Source organism: Eublepharis macularius, chromosome 9 (assembly GCF_028583425.1).
Source record: "Eublepharis macularius isolate TG4126 chromosome 9, MPM_Emac_v1.0, whole genome shotgun sequence".
Taxonomy (NCBI): domain Eukaryota; kingdom Metazoa; phylum Chordata; class Lepidosauria; order Squamata; family Eublepharidae; genus Eublepharis; species Eublepharis macularius.
In genome coordinates, this window is record NC_072798.1 from 98,034,531 (window position 1) to 98,050,624 (window position 16,094).

General features: G+C 44.5%; 1 protein-coding gene across 3 annotated transcripts in view; it reads left to right on the plus strand.

The window, feature by feature from the left end:
* The window catches only part of CCDC146 (coiled-coil domain containing 146), a 121,048-nt gene that overhangs the window by 78,535 nt on the left and 26,419 nt on the right, over nt 1–16,094 (plus strand). For all 3 annotated transcript variants that reach the window (XM_054988309.1, XM_054988310.1, XM_054988312.1), the window contains 5 exons: nt 5,035–5,130; nt 9,367–9,537; nt 11,817–11,905; nt 12,006–12,170; nt 14,700–14,924. In XM_054988309.1, the coding sequence (XP_054844284.1) occupies nt 5,035–5,130; nt 9,367–9,537; nt 11,817–11,905; nt 12,006–12,170; nt 14,700–14,924 (746 nt within the window). The remainder of the gene's footprint in view (nt 1–5,034; nt 5,131–9,366; nt 9,538–11,816; nt 11,906–12,005; nt 12,171–14,699; nt 14,925–16,094) is intronic.

Sequence of the window (16,094 nt, forward strand, 5' to 3'; positions counted from 1 at the left end):
AAGCTAAAAATTTGCACACAGTACAGTACTTACTCGAAAGGAAAATGACCCTAAAAGTAAGACCCCCCCCATCATAAATATGTTATACACAAAAGGATGTTGATTCTAATATCTGGGAAGATATTAGAACAGATTTTAAAGGGATCAATCTGTAAGCATCTGAAGGACCACTCAGTGATCCAGGGAAGTCAGCATGGTTTTGTTCCTAACAGATCCTGCCAGACGAACCTGGTTTCCTTCTTTGATCGAGTGACCAGCTTACTGGATCGGGGGAACTCTGTTGACGTGATTTATCTGGATTTCAGTAAAGCTTTTGATAAGGTCCCCCATGACATTCTGATGGGCAAACTGGAAGACTGTGAAGTAGACTATAGGACAGTTCGGTGGATAGGGAACTGGTTGGAGGACCGCACTCAAAGAGTGGTGGTCAACGGCGTTTCATCAGATTGGAGGGAGGTGTCCAGTGGGGTGCAGCAGGGCTCTATTTTGGGCCCGGTACTTTTCAATATTTTTATCAATGATCTGGATGAAGGAGTGGAAGGGCTGCTCATTAAATTTGCTGATGATACCAAATTGGGAGGGGTAGCAAACACCCAAGAAGATAGAATTAAAATTCAACAAGACCTGAATATTCTGGAGAAGTGGGCAGCTGTGAATAGGATGCAATTCAACAAAGACAAGTGCACAGTATTACATCTGGGCCACAAAAATGAGAAGCACAAATACTGGATGGGGGATACACTTCTGGGCAGTAGTCTATGTGAAAGGGATCTTGGGGTAAGAGTGGACTGTAAACTGAATATGAGCAGTCAGTGTGATGCGGTGGCAAAAAAGGCTAATTCAATCCTGGGTTGTATCAAAGGGGCCATAGCATCGAAATCGCAGGAGGTCATAGCCCCTCTCTATACTGCCTTGGTCAGGCCGCACCTGGAGTATTGTGTGCAGTTCTGGAGGCCTCACTTCAAAAAGGATGTGGACAAAATCGAGAGGGTGCAGAGGAGAGCGACGAGGATGATCAGGGGTCTGGAGACTGAGCCCTACGAGGAAAGGCTGAGGGCCTTGGGAATGTTTAGTTTGGAGAAGAGGAGGTTGAGGGGGGACATGATTGCTCTCTTTAAATATTTGAAAGGCTGTCATTTGGAGGAGGGCAGGGAGCTGTTCCAGTTGGCAGCATTGGGTAGGACGCGAAGCAATGGGCTAAAACTACATGCACAAAGGTACCGACTGGATATTAGGAAAAACTTTTTCATGGTCAGAGTAGTTCAAAAGTGGAATCAGCTGCCTAGGGAGGTGGTGAGCTCCCCTTCACTGGCATTTTCAAGAAGAGGCTGGATGAATACTTGTCAGCGATGCTTTAGGCTGATCCTGCACTGGGCAGGGGGTTGGACTAGATGGTCTGTATGGCCCCTTCCAACTCTATGATTCTATGATTCTTGGACACAACTGTAACTTATATGAGGATTTAAGACTGCCCCCTCTTTTTTATGGCATACGTTGTGGGCCGGAGGGGGGTGGGAATCTTGCATGTTAAATACTGTATCGTTATTTTTTTTCTTTGTTTCAGACTTCATGAACAAGTATGGTTTGTTCATTAAATACTTGAACCTGATTGCTTCCTAATATACTCATTCAGTCCTTCCTTCCTAATTGTGGAGCCCAGATTGAAGACTTGCTGCATTAGGAAGTCTTCAGTCCATTCACAATTTGTTGCAAGTTTGAATTTGGGTGCTTCAGCTAACTAGGGCTAAGTTGCAACAGTGTCTGTTGCTTCAGTTCGGTTTGGCTAGAATGGATGTGACTCTCTTCCTTCACTTCAATTCTGGGGAGATTCCATTCCTGTGCTTCAGGTTGGTTCTGTTGGGCTTTCTCTGGGATGAGTTTAGCTTGCATTTGGGAGTGTGCCTTGGCCATGGGAGCCTTGCTCCAATGTGTTTCTGCAATAGGAGTCAGCTTTGACTTTTTTCCATAGGAAACAATGGAGTGGCTGGAAGCATTTTGTTCAGGGGCTCATACAATTGGCCCTCAGGTCCAATCTTCCTGAAATGTGGAGGATCTTTAGAGGACAATCAGGAGAAGGTCCCTGGAAAGTTGGGTATTTTTGTGAAGAATACCATCCCAGGATAGCCCCCAGATATATTCTTCATAAGGAATAACGGAGAGTGGGGGGCATTTTCTTTGGGAGCCCATAAAATTGGCCCCCGGTGTGCAATCTAGGCATGTGTGCCGGTTTGTAAAGATTTGGGATTCCTGAATTGGCCCTAGCATTGCTGAGCCAGTTTTGGAATCCTGACGCAAAGCTTTCCGAAGTGATTTGGGAAGCTTTGGGCAAAGTGGCAGCAGCTGCTCCCGCAGTACTTTAATAACTGTTCGCATTGCAAACATCAAGAAAAGTGCTGCTTGCTTTCAAACTTTCACTCCGCTGCTTTTTTTCTTGATGGGAGGGGGAGGAGGGAACCCTCCTCCCCCTCTCATGGGGGAAAAAAGTGGTGGGGTGGGAAGTCTTTCAGACACACTTTTTGTGCTGCTTCCAAGTGGCATGAAAAGGGGTGCTTTCAAACGCCATGCCGCTTATTTCACCCAAAAGGAGGGGGAGCTTCCTTCCCCCTCCTATTGGGGGAAGCAAGTGGTGGGCCGGAAGTTTAAAGCAACCCTTTTCTTGCTGCTTGCAGGTGGCACGAAAAAGGTTGCTTTGAGCTTTATGGAGCATACCGAAGCTTTTAAACACTCGAATCCCAAAGTGGCAAAGCAGACAAGTTGCCTATTGTTCCTGGGGCAAAGCCCTAGCTTCTTCCTCTATCCTGCTCCCCATTTCACCTACACAGCTCTACAATCCTTCCAGCCAGTACAAGCAAAGTATTTGCCAAGAGGCCAGGGGCATTGCGGGGAGCTGTGTAGGAAGTTGACACCAGGCAGCAAGAAACCAGAATAACAGTCAAATTGAAACATTCCTTATCACTATCCATAGTTGGAAATTATTGCGATTGGATTAATTCTATTGAAGAATGGGCATGATATGGATTTCATTATCTGGGTGCATATCCCTTGTGAAGGGAACTTTGAAGTAACCACCTGTACAACGATAAGCCATTATTTTGTTTCAGACAAGCGACCGGGCCAAAAGGAGGAAATTTCCCTATAGCATTTCAAACAACTGTTGGTATAACAAGAGGGACGTGCTGGAGGCTTCTGCTGAGAGTGGTAGATGCAAAGGAAATTATAAACATTTGCAGACAGGAATAGACAATTCGAGAAAAGAATTTTTGGACTTAATAATAATAACAACATTTTTTTTTACATACCACCCTTCAGGACAACTTAAGTCCCACTCAGAGCGGTTTACAAAGTATGCCATTATTATCCTCACAACAAAACACCCTGTGAGGTGGGTGGGGCTGAGAGAGCTCCAGGAAGCTGTGACTGACCCAAGGTCATCCAGCTGGCTTCAAGTGGAAGAGTGGGGAATCAAACCCAGTTCTCCAGATTAGAGTCCCGCACTCTTAAATTAACTACCACACCAAACTGGCTCTCATTTAGAAATGTGGAGCTCATCTAGCCCCCTCCTTCCTGTGCGCTGAATCCAGCACGTAAAAAATTCTTTTGGAGAACTGGAGGAGAAGCTTGGCGTGGTGGGAAGACAAATGCCCTCTGATGAAGTAACATATGAAACAAGAAAAATTACCCAGGAGCTTGTCAGGCATAAATAGCATTTTGTTTGCTTTCCTCCCACGTTTGTTGCTCACCGCTCCTCCTTAAGAGACTACTTCTCTGGACGTGAGGGATTCCTCGTCCGTTGCCACTTACCTTGAGGCTGAAGAGACGACGAAATTACTGCAACAAAGACAGTAAAAGACTTGTGGCTATTACGGTCGAGGCTTGGCCTCAGTTGGGACTTTAAATGAAAACATTTGATAATCATTAGAAAGTTCGTTTGTGTATGAGAACTATTCATGTACATTTTGTATATTGTGTAATGTGCATAAGATTCATGAGCTGAATATATAAAGTGTCCTAATTTTGGTCTGCTCATTTTTCCTGATGTTTGCTAATCAGCTGGCAGCCATCGGTTGCTGCTGCTTCCCAGAAGGCCATGGGTACATCCTGATACTTGCCACACCCTGAGCCTATTGGCATCAGTAAGAACGTTCCGTCCAGAATGCACAAAAACATGTGGGAAATGTAGCATGAGTAATCATTTACAGCAACAGGAAACTGACAGAAGTACTTCCTCAGGAGATGATATGGACTAAAACCATTTATTTCAAATGGGCTTAGTTCAAATACACGATGAAACTGCTCACTGTGAATTATGCCTCTTACATTTATGCACAAGTTTTTCCTGTTTGCACGTTATCTGCCAGAGACCAGGCAATGGTATCAAAGCTTATTTTGGGCAGAAATGCCATTTTGACTATCTGGTCTTGCTGCAAATTGAGCCAAAAAATTTAATTGCAGTGGTAGCGGAAAAGAAGAATGCAGAGAGATGGATATTTGAATGTTGTTGAAATAGGAACCCCAGAGCTCTTTGTCCCCTCTTCCCCACCTACTCACCATTTATTTAGAAGTGGGAGGGGGCGTGTTGGGCTCAGGGGGCCCCAAGCTTTCCTTGTCTTTACCAATGTAAACCTCAAAAAGAGTCCAGTAGCACCTTTAAGACTAACCAATTTTATTGCAGCATAAGCTTTCGAGAATCAAGTTCTCTTCGTCAGATGCATGATACAAACTGGTCAAATACAGAAGAGGAGGGGGGAGAGGGGAGAGAAGGGGACATATATCAGAAGGGGACCTTCTGATATATGTAAACCTGTTTTCCTTAAGTAGTGACTGTTGTCAAATGCATTACTGGGAAAAGTATACTTTGGGAACTGTTTCCATGGGCTGAAAATTGGCATTTTATATTTATATCCTTAAATTTGCATTTTTTAAGGAAGACTTGAATTGCATTATGATTTGTATTACATTGTATTGTATTTATATTAAAGTAGCACAATTATCTCCTCTGGCATAAATTACTGGTGTCTTGTTTCTCTTTCACAGATTGATGCTCTTCCTAAAGATGATGGGACACTATTAGAAAGGCGAAGAGAACTCCAGAGAGAAGTTGAAATGACTAAGAGGAATCTTGCTCAGGAGGTAAATGGTTAGCTTGTTTATATGCCATACTTCTGTCGCGGTAGATTATGCTACACAGGCCTCAGTGGCAGGGTTCAAGAGAAGACACGACATACCAAGCTTCAGTACAAATGGTGTATTAGACAATTTACAGGTGGATACGTTTACAGATACATTACGTTGACTGGCAAAGTGCTTCGCCAGCAACCCGCAGAGCTGGAGCTCTTTATAGTACAAGACTCTGCATCCTTATATATTACTCAGTAGCCTATCCCCACACAGTGCTGACTCACTGTGCCAGCCCAGGTGTCCTTGACATTTACAGAGAAGTACATCACCTGGCAGGTATCACATGATAGCTACGTGTCATCACTCTGTTACTACTAATGACTCTGATCAGTCACTGCTAGCTGCCTCATCAAAAAGAGTCCAGTAGCACCTTTAAGACTAACCAATTTTATTATAGCATAAGCTTTCGAGAATCAAGTTCTCTTCATCAGATGCCTGATCAAAACTGGGCAGATACAGAAGAGGAGGGGGAAAGAGAGGGAAGGAAGGGAGCATAAATCACAAGAAGGCAGAATGCAGTTAGCATAGAGGCAATCAAAACATTCCTTTGCTTGGAAATGTAAACATTTCCTTTTGGTGTGCAGTCAGTTTGTAGCAGTGAAGGTATCCAAATCCTATGTAGTATAAGCCTTCGGTAACCACAGCTCTCCCTGCCAGTTGCATCTGACAAGGAGAACTGTGGTCCCCGAAAGCTCACACCAGGCGTCACTGGGCTCCCCCAGATCACGCCTCTGTAAAGAGAATCTGTTACCTGTGGTAATGTGATAACCATTCATAGTCTCTATTCAGTCCCCGCTTGACAGAGTCAAATTTGCATATGAATTCCAATTCAGCAGCCTCCCGTTGGATTTTGTTTTTGAAAGGTTTCTGTTGAACCACAGCGACCTTTAAGTCTTTGGTGGAATGTCCTGGTAGATTGAAGTGTTCTCCTACTGGTTTTTGGACGTTTCCATTTCTAATGTCAGATTTGTGTCCATTTATTCTTTTGCGTAGAGGTTGGCTGGTTTGTCCAATGTACAGAGCAGAGGGACATTGTTGGCACATGAGGGCATATATCAGATTGGAGGATGAGCAGCTGTAAGAGCCAGAGACAGTGTAGTTGATGCCATTGGGTCCTGTAATTGTATTCCCTGGGTAGATATAGGGGCAGAGCTGGCATCTGGGTCTGTTGCAGGGCTTGGTACCTGTGCTGGTGACTCTGCTGGCCGATTCATGATTGTAAGTGAGAAGTCGTTTAAGATTGGGGGGCTGTCTGTAGGCAAGGAAAGGTCTTCCACCCAGGGCTTCTGAGAGAGAGGTATGTTGTAGCTCACTGATGATACGTTGGATGGGTTTGAGCTGGGAGCTATAGGTGACAACCAGTGGTGTTCTGTTGTTAGTTCCTTTAGGTTTGTCCTGGAGCAGACTGTTTCTGGGTACTAGTCTGGCCCTGTTAATTTGTTTCTTCACTTCATTTGGTGGGTACTGTAGTCCCAAAAATGCTTGTTGTAAATCTCTTAAGTGTGAGTCTCGGTCGAGAGCATTGGAGCAGATACGGTTGTAACGTAAGGCTTGGCTGTAGACAATAGACCGAGTGGTATGTTTAGGGTGGAAGCTGGAGGCATGTAGATATGAGTATCGGTCTGTTGGTTTCCAGTATAAGGTGGTATTTATTCGTCCATTATGTAGTTGTACAGTGGTGTCCAGGAAGTGTACCTGTTGTGTAGAGTGGTCCAGGCTTAGGTTGCCTCATCTGTTTGTTTATTTTATTATCGTGACAACTTCCCCAGCTAGTTTTCATTCTAGAATGTAACAGGGATATTTGCTCTTCCCTCAGCAGGCATTCGGGAATGACTACAATTGTAGATAACTTGTTAGGAGCATGCCGTGCTTTAAAATCTTTTTGCTCTTATTACTTGGTAACAAATCCTTGCCGATAGACTTAGCACAGAGAGATCTTAACCCGTGACCAGGAGGAGGGGTGCTATTCTTTCAGTCCTCTCCATGCTCTTGATAATCAAGGGGGTCAGGGGCAAGCGGCTTTAATCAGGCTGGCATTTCCCAGCATTTTGAGGAGGGCTCTCTTGAGCCATAACAATGACAAGAAAGACAGTAACTTTTCTTCTTTCAATGTAGTTTTATTCTTCGCTAGAATGACTATTGATGGTTTAAAACTTTTTAAAGAAATAATTCTCCTCAACCTCAAGGATGAGGTGAGGGAAAAACAGAGAAGAGCAATGGAGATCCTCTCTCTGCGGTGGCAAAAAGAGAGAACTGAGGGGAAAGAGAGGGATCCTTCCGGTCATGTGATATTTTTGGTGGGAAACTGCCAATGGGAGGAGGGACTCTTCTAGTGTTCTAGAAAGCTCTGGAAGTCTCCATGGTTGGCCAGCACATGTGCAGTCCCAATGTGCACCTGCACTGAAGATTACTCAATGAAAAACAGGTAAGTGCAACCCTATTTTCCCAGAGCTCAACTCTCATGATTCCTCACTGTTCCAACAGGAAGAAAATTACATTACCATAATGAGCAGAACGGCTGTAAAGGAATACATATGATTAAAATGGCTACTTACAGTAACAGTTAAAGAACTCAAAGGGCAGCTGAGATTCTTCCTGTTTTCCATGGAAACGTAGGGAATATACTGAAAGCCCCCTGCCTTGTTTCGTAATATTTTGTTTACAAGTTAGTAGGTTGTATGTATTTGTTTATTTGATAGATTGCTTGTTTTAAGAAACCACAGGAAAAAAAATCTTTCATCCATCTGTCTAGCACATTTTATTTCCTCCCTTAGAATCACTCTACACAAGACCTTTTACATGAGGACGCTCATGTGTAGGGAGCTGCAACGTTAGCGGGGAAGTATTGGTCAGTTTCACCTCTCTAGAGCCAGCAGAGATTGCTCCTTGGCGGGTTTGTTTGTTTCATCTTTGCCTCCTGGAAGGGGAGATGAAATTGACAGAGCTTTCGGGGAGACAAAGATGAAATAAACAAACCCTCTGAGGAGCAATCTCTGTGGCTCTAGAGAGGTGAAACTGACAGAGCCTTTGCCTGTGTCTTATTGACCAACACTTCTTGGCTAACATTGCATCTCCCTACACTTGAGTGTCCTCATGTAAGAGGTCTCGTATAGAGAGAGACTGTTGACCATAAATTCATCCACTCCTGATTCTCTTTGTTTCTTTCTACCATTCCTGCTGTGCTGCTCTGTGTGCCTAAAGAGCCAGTTTGGTGTAGTGGTTAAAAGCAGTGGGACTTTAAGCTGGAGAACTGGGTTTGATTCCCCACTCCTCCACTTGAAGCCAGCTGGGTGACCTTGGGTCAGTCACAGCTTCTCGGTGCTCTCTCAGCCCCACCCACCTTACAGGGTGATTGTTGTGAGGATACTAATGGCATACTTTGTAAACCACTCTGAGTGGGCATTAACTTGTCCTGAAGGGCGGTATATAAATCTAATGTTGTTGTTGTTGTTCTCTCTCCTCCTTTATGAAGCCCCTTTCAAAATCTACTTTTCAGCAAAGCTTTGCCTCATCGATCCTTATCTCCTCCTGACTGTTACCCAGACCATCCTTGGTACTGGCTTCTCAGTTCCTGATCCCTTCTCCCCTCTCTAAATTAGCTCACATTGATTATTTATTTATTTACAAAAAAATTTAAACAATTTTTAAACAAAATTTTACCCCATCTTCCTTCCCTCATAAGGGCAGGGGTGGCTAACAAATTAAAAACACACAATAAAACCATATCTTAGAAACTATTAAACCCAACAAAAACACATCATTAAAACAATTAGAACCAGAGGAAAAAATACATACCAAACCATAAAAACAACAATTAAAACATTGGGCAGGAAGGAGAGATCGCTGAGAGAATGCCAAATGAAACAAAAAGTCTTTAGCTGCTGGCAGAAGATAACAGCAAGGGACAGAGGAGTCCAGAGTTCTAGGTCAGATTGAATCTTTTAAAGCAGGGATAGGTGCCCTGCTTGTGCCCTATAGGGCATCTGTATCCAATGCTCTGTGGGGACTGCTTGCATGTTAGTAAAATTAGGAAGATTCCATTTAGAATGACAACATTATTGAGATTGAAGGATTAGAAAATGCAAGGGACTGTGTTCAAGTGCTACATTCTGTCTGCATTGACTTTGCCGTGCAAAAGGCGGGGGTGGGGGAGCCACCTTACAGTCATCTCTGGTGTTTTCAATTTAGAAAACATCAACTGATGTTGAGGGACGAATGTTGGACCAGTGCATTGCTGAGGAAGACCAGCTTTTTAAAGCTCAGGAGCATTACAGAGAGGAACTGAGCAACTTGATCCGTATGACTCAGCTCAAAGCTGATGAGAGGGAACAAAAATCTAAGGATTCTTTAAAAGCCCAGGTAAGAAGAATCCAAAAGAAATTAAGTATTAAGCAGCAGTATTTACCTGGACTTGCCAGGTGTCTGCAGACTTCAGTCCTGATCTGCAGTTCCTGGCCTATATATTGTTTTATCATTGGAGAAATGCCTCAAACCCACTTTTAAATCCAAACCACTGGCAAGTCTGTATTTATCTGTGACATGATTGTTCTTCTTCCTCTCCTGCACCCACATCCCATTGGAAATCACAAGAAATGGGACTTCAGTGTGAAGCTGGGTAAGTCGTTCTGTTTTTCAGTGCTCATTTCCATCTACTTTCAGTGAATATCAACACTGGGATTTTAAACGTTGTGATTGCCAAGAGCTCTAGGAGATTAAAATGTTATTTACTTTTTTAATGGATAGTAATAGCTGTGCATATTGGAAAGAGAAGCGCAGAAATTACTGTTAATACTCACTAAATATCATGTGCAAATAACATACTTTTTTTAAAGTTTTAGTCCCCGGCCAGAAAAATACAAAGTGCGAAAAGTCCAATACAGGGGCTCATCATGGTTCAGGACATCGTGGTATGCACTTTTGCTCCGCATAAGCTGCCTGGCATTGGCTGCATTCGCACAGCCATGATTCTTCATGTTGCCTTAATCACCATTGTGAATGCAGAGGCCTTCACAGTGGCAATGGAGCCTCCATGTCTTTGGCTGAGCAGGAGATTCCTGCGCTACTCCAGCTGTCATGCAGCTTCCCATTCCTTTCCAGGCACTCTGGACAAAAACTGCCTGCACCTTTCCTCTTATATATCTGTAATGAAAGGGATAGAAATGTACTTAAAAAAACGAAAGTCAGAGTAACTAGAAGTAACTAGAAGATTATAGAAAGAATGAAATAGATTATTATAATGACCTATAAAGCCCTTTAAAAGCTCTCTGGTGGTGCAGCAGGGGAAATGGCTAAGAGGGACTGACAGAAGAGAAATGATGGTGATATGAGTGCGACCTTTGAAAATTCACACCTTCCTATCTAGATAACAGGGAACTGCGCTTGGATTGTGTTCATAGTAGAGTAGGTATGGGAAAGATGGGAGCAAAGCAGGAGGGAAAGTGGACCATTAGAAGACATGGTGTTAATGCTAAAAAAAAGTGCTGCCGTTTGGAAGCAAAGGCAAAACAGGATGTCCCTTGGGAAGCATTTCTTGTGGCATCTGGCCAGACTCTCATGACTCCTTGAAACTTAGACAATGTATGGTACCTAAGTTAAAGAAACGGGCCTTGAGGCTGCTGAATAATGTAGTTGATGGTCTCTCAAGAGCACTAAGTAGACACTCATAACAAAACAACAAATTGTGGGTTGGTTTTAACATACTCCTCATGTACCCCTTAATTCTGCCCAATGGCTGCACTATTTCTTCCTCTTGCAAGTGTTCAGTTGCCATTTTGATTGCCTTAGCAACTCATGGGGCGGCAAACCATACACACGGAGTTTTGTTGCATGGCTTATGTATGTAAGGCCTGGGAACACCTCCCCCCCCGCCTCAAATATATGGGCAGGGGTACAAAGAAAATCTATATTGTACATGGTACTGGTGGAGGCCCCTTGGATATGAAGAACCTCGTTTGACCCTCATGCCTCTCCCAGTTTTTGCTTTCATTATGCACATGGGGGACAAGGAGCTCAGTACAATGGACATGTTTGCCCCTTGTCCATTTTATCCTCATGGTGCCCGTGTGAAGAGCCCCGTGGTGCAGAGTGGTAAGCGGCAGTATTGCAGCCCAAGCTCTGCTCACAACCTGAGTTCAGTCCTGGCGGAAGCTGGCGGAATTGTGAAAACACAAGCTCCGTAGGGGGTTCCTGTAGCTGGCTCTCTACATCTGGCAATTGGGTTACATATGTGGTTCCTGTGGATGGATGGGGCAGCACATACAGCACCAAACACATGGCCAGCCTTGGTGATAAGCAGCCATCACCTCTTTTGAAGGGGGAGCAAATTGACTGAAACTAGCTGGTCACTGGACTGTCATATCCGACAGTGTTAACTGATCGTTGTATTCATGTGGCATTCGTATGTACGTGCAGTGTACCACAGTGTGTGTGTATCCAGCATTTTCAGACAATGGTTTTCAGGCAATGGTTTTATTATCTTTTTGTCCATATTGTGTTAGTGATGCAAAAGGTGACTTATTTAATGTGTAATCCTAGTGTGTGTCTCCATTTAAAAAAACACTATCCAATTGTCTTCTGATTTCTTAGAGAGCCTTTTCAGTTTCCAAATAACTCAAATACCCACTGCTATTTTATTGCAGTTTCGACTGAATAACATTATTACAGAAATAAAAACAAAAGACTTTGAAATAAGGGAGTATAAGAAGAAGCAAAAAGAAATCCAAAGACAGTAAGAAAATGCTGACAATTGTTTTGATGAAGCCGTTTCTTCTATAGCTGTCAGCTGTTGGCACATTAAATGAATGGTATCTTTTTCTGAAACATTGCAGAATGAAAGAATTTGCCAAAATGTATGACATTGTACGACATGAGAGAAATAAACTTGTTAACCTCGTGCATGCTGCCCACCAAAAAACTGCTGAAATGAAAGAGCGACTCAAAATGTTAGATAATGAGAGAGAAATCTTAAGGAACAATGCTGTGATTAAAGAGAGGTGAGGATCTAAATAGATGATTCTTCTGAAAAACAATTTCCCATGTTAAGTCCCTAAGTCAAGTATTATTATTCTGATTTTGCTGCAAATATTACTTTTCATTCCTTGAATGCTTGTCTCTTTGTTGCACTTTAAATGCCCTTTCTCCCTAATCCAGTTCAAAACAGGGTTATGCAAGTGAATCGCAGGCTAGATTGAGAATGAATCAAAAGCTCATTTGGATAAAAATCCAAATGTATTTCTGATTTAGGACATGACCTGTCTGCACGGTATTGCTTTGAATGAGATAGATATTCCAATGTACCTCCAGTGGGATTACAAAGGTTAGAGAGTTGGATTTAGACTAAGCAGACCCAGGTTCAAGTCTCACTCAGCTGTAAAGCTTGTCAGGCAATTTTGATCCAGTCCTCTGCAAGGATGGGTTGGGTGGAGTGTTGTCACCTGGAGCTTCTTGGAGGAAAGGTAAGCTAAAACTGCATCACCATCCAGGTTGGCTATCTGGCTTCACTTTGCTCCTGGGAAACTGCTGTTTGCACATTTGCTTCTTGGAACCCAAACAAGTGTGATGCAGAAAATCCTTGTAGGGATCTCCTGCTCTTTTTCTTTTTTTTAAAACTAAACTGGGGAGGCTGCCCCTGGCTTGAGCAATGCTTTAGCTGTCTGATTAAGCCACTGTTTCCCTCATTGGGGCAACCATACAGGGTACCTGTATCAGTACCTGCATGTGTCTGCAATGGGCAAATTTTTAGACCCTGCCACCATCCTGGTGAGTCACTTCTTCCCCTTTCAAGGGCTCCCTGGGGCTCAGAATGGGCAAGGAGTTGGTTACTCCACCAGTCTGCCCCATTGCTTCTGGCAAGGGTTGCCTTTTGTACCACAGGTCAACTCCTCTCTAGCAGGTGTCCAGTGGGGTGCCGCAGGGCTTGGTTTTGGGCCCGGTACTTTTCAATATTTTTATCAATGATCTGGATGAAGGAGCGGAAGGACTGCTCATTAAATTTGCTGATGATACCAAATTGGGAGCAGTAGCAAACACCCAAGAAGATAGAATTAAAATTCAACAAGACCTGAATACTCTGGAGAAGTGGGCAGCTGTGAATAGGATGCAATTCAACAAAGACAAGTGCACAGTATTACATCTGGGCCACAAAAATGAGAAGCACAAATACTGGATGGGGGATACACTTCTGGGCAGTAGTCTATTTGAAAGGGATCTTGGGGTAAGAGTGGACTGTAAACTGAATATGAGCAGTCAGTGTGATGCGGTGGCAAAAAAGGCTAATTCAATCCTGGGTTGTATCAAAGGGGCCATAGCATCGAAATCACAGGAGGTCATAGCCCCTCTCTATACTGCCTTGGTTAGGCCACACCTAGAGTATTGTGTGCAGTTCTGGAGGCCTCACTTCAAAAAGGATGTGTACAAAATTGAGAGGGTGCAGAGGAGAGTGACAAGAATGATCAGGGGTCTGGAGACTGAGCCCTGCGAGGAAAGGCTGTGGGCCTTGGGAATGTTTAGTTTGGAGAAGAGAAGATTGAGGGGGGACATGATTGCTCTCTTTAAGTATTTGAAAGGCTGTCATTTGGAGGAGTGCAAAGAGCTGTTCCAGTTGGCAGCAGAGGGTAGGACGCGAAGCAATGGGCTAAAACTACACGCACAAAGGTACCGGCTGGATATTAGGAAAAACGTTTTCACGGTCAGAGTATTTCAAAGGTGGAATCAGCTGCCTAGGGAGGTGGTGAGCTCCCCTTCACTGGCATTTTCAAGAAGAGGCTGGATGAATACTTGTCAGCGATGCTTTAGGCTGATCCTGCACTGGGCAGGGGGTTGGACTAGATGGTCTGTATGGCCCCTTCCAACTCTATGATTCTATGATTCTATGTCTTCTCCAGTCCAGGCTCTGGAGCCCCTTTTTATTCCCTCCCCCTTCACCAATCCTGCTCCCAGGGTCCCACCCCTAGGATGCTGCCCAATGCTCAGGCCTCTGGCCACCAGCTGCTCACCCATCTGACTCCTCCCAGCTGGTTGCCATTGGCCAGGGGGTGTCACCACCCTTCTCCCAGGCTGTTCCCCCTGCCCTGCACCTTTCACTCTGTGGCTCCACCCAGGAGGGCAGCCATCACAGCGGAGTCCTGCCTGGCCTTGTTCAGCCCATGGGCACGTTCTCTTCTCCTGCCCAGAGGCCTTCCTCTGCTCTGGCCACTGCCATACTTTCCTGGCCCCCGCCAACCAGGACTGGCCCCTCCTGGCTCCCTGTGGCATCCTGAAGCAATGCTGCCCCCACCCTCAACGTCTCCACTGCACTGCAGGCAGCCTGGGCAACCCTGGTGCTGGCCTGTATGCCCCACAGGTTACAGCCTTCTCCACCCTCCTTCTGGCCAGATCGGTGAGTCTCTGCTGCCCCTCAGATGTTGGGCAAGGGGCCACGGTCATCCACGGGGTCTGGGGGTGGGGGGCTCTCTCCAGAGTCAGCTCCTGGGTGGGGGGCAATCCCAGGCTTGGGACATGAAGAGTATTTTTATTTTATTCAGAAAATTGCACAAATACCAACTGAAGCACATCAGCAACATTGCGGTCAAGGACAGCATCCAGAGTGACGTCTGTAAGATTTTTGCAACTTTGCAAGAGATGAAGGAAAAGCGAGAGCAGCAGCTGATGGACGTTGAAAGGCTCACCAACACCCTCACCCGCGTGGAAGACGAAATGGTGCAGCTGCGGAAGAAATACGAACGGGCCGTACAACGGCGAAATGAAAGGTAGAGGGCCTAGGCTATTGGCCCAGCTCGGGTTGGCCTGGCAGCGTGCTCTGTGGATGGCAGCCGCCACTTGCCTGCAAGTAATTTCTTCTTAGTGCCGTTCTCTGCTCCGTGTGGTTGGCCTTCTTAGATCCCTGTTCATTTATTTATAGCATTTCTACCTCACTTAACCATGAAGTCCTCAAAGTAGTTTATGATGTTTTAAAATTCAATTTTTACTTTGTTTTACCCCCCCCCCCCCGTCCCAATTTTGAACCTTCCCTCCAGGTGTGCTGTGGCTCATCCAGCCTTGCTCTTTCACAACCTGCTCCTCCCCGCCGTTCTGTAACTGATCAAAGGAAATCAGCAGCAGTGGCCTCTGAGCCACAGAGCATTGTTTCCAAGCAAAGTTGCACCTACTCAAATGGATTTTTAATTTTTTTTCTAAATTTTTATTTATTTGTGCAAAACAAAACAAAAAAGAAAGAAACCAACCAAAAGGTCGGGGTCCGTGGCCAGGGTTGTGGGGGGAAGGTGGGGCGTGCTGTCATACCCAGCTGCCCTTGCCTCTGGCTGCACCTCACCCACCAGCATAGCGCACTCATCAAAGTCTTTAGGGAGACAATGAGCAGCGCTGGGAATCCACAGTGCCTCGCCGCCATGGCCGGGCTGGGGTTTAGGATTGTGCTGGATGTAAACGAAGATCAGGAGAACCAAGTCCTCCTTCATTAATTGAAGGCTGCATCCTCTTTAAAGAAATGCGAGGGAATGATTAAATTTAAATTAAATGAATAAATTTCCAAGACAAAGAATTAATTCTATGACTATATCTACAAGGTATATGGAAAGAGATTGCATGCAAAATATATATAATTCAAGGCACAATATTCGTTTTGAGTGTATTTATTTTACTCCTTAATGACAGGTTTAAAGTTGCCCATCTGTCCAAATCCAAAGACATACCAGCAGTCAGCTTGTTAAAATTCAGCATAATAATGTACTTCATGTTTCTTGGAATCAATATTCTAAGATAAGTAATTACATCTGGGCACCATCAAACATTAGCAAATACATTCTGTGATATATTATCTCCCAGTGGCATCAACTCTGATTTTGTCCCACTAGTTGAATAACCGGACATACCCAAACCGATATGCCCAAACCACAAGGGAGCCAAGGTCTGTTGTATCC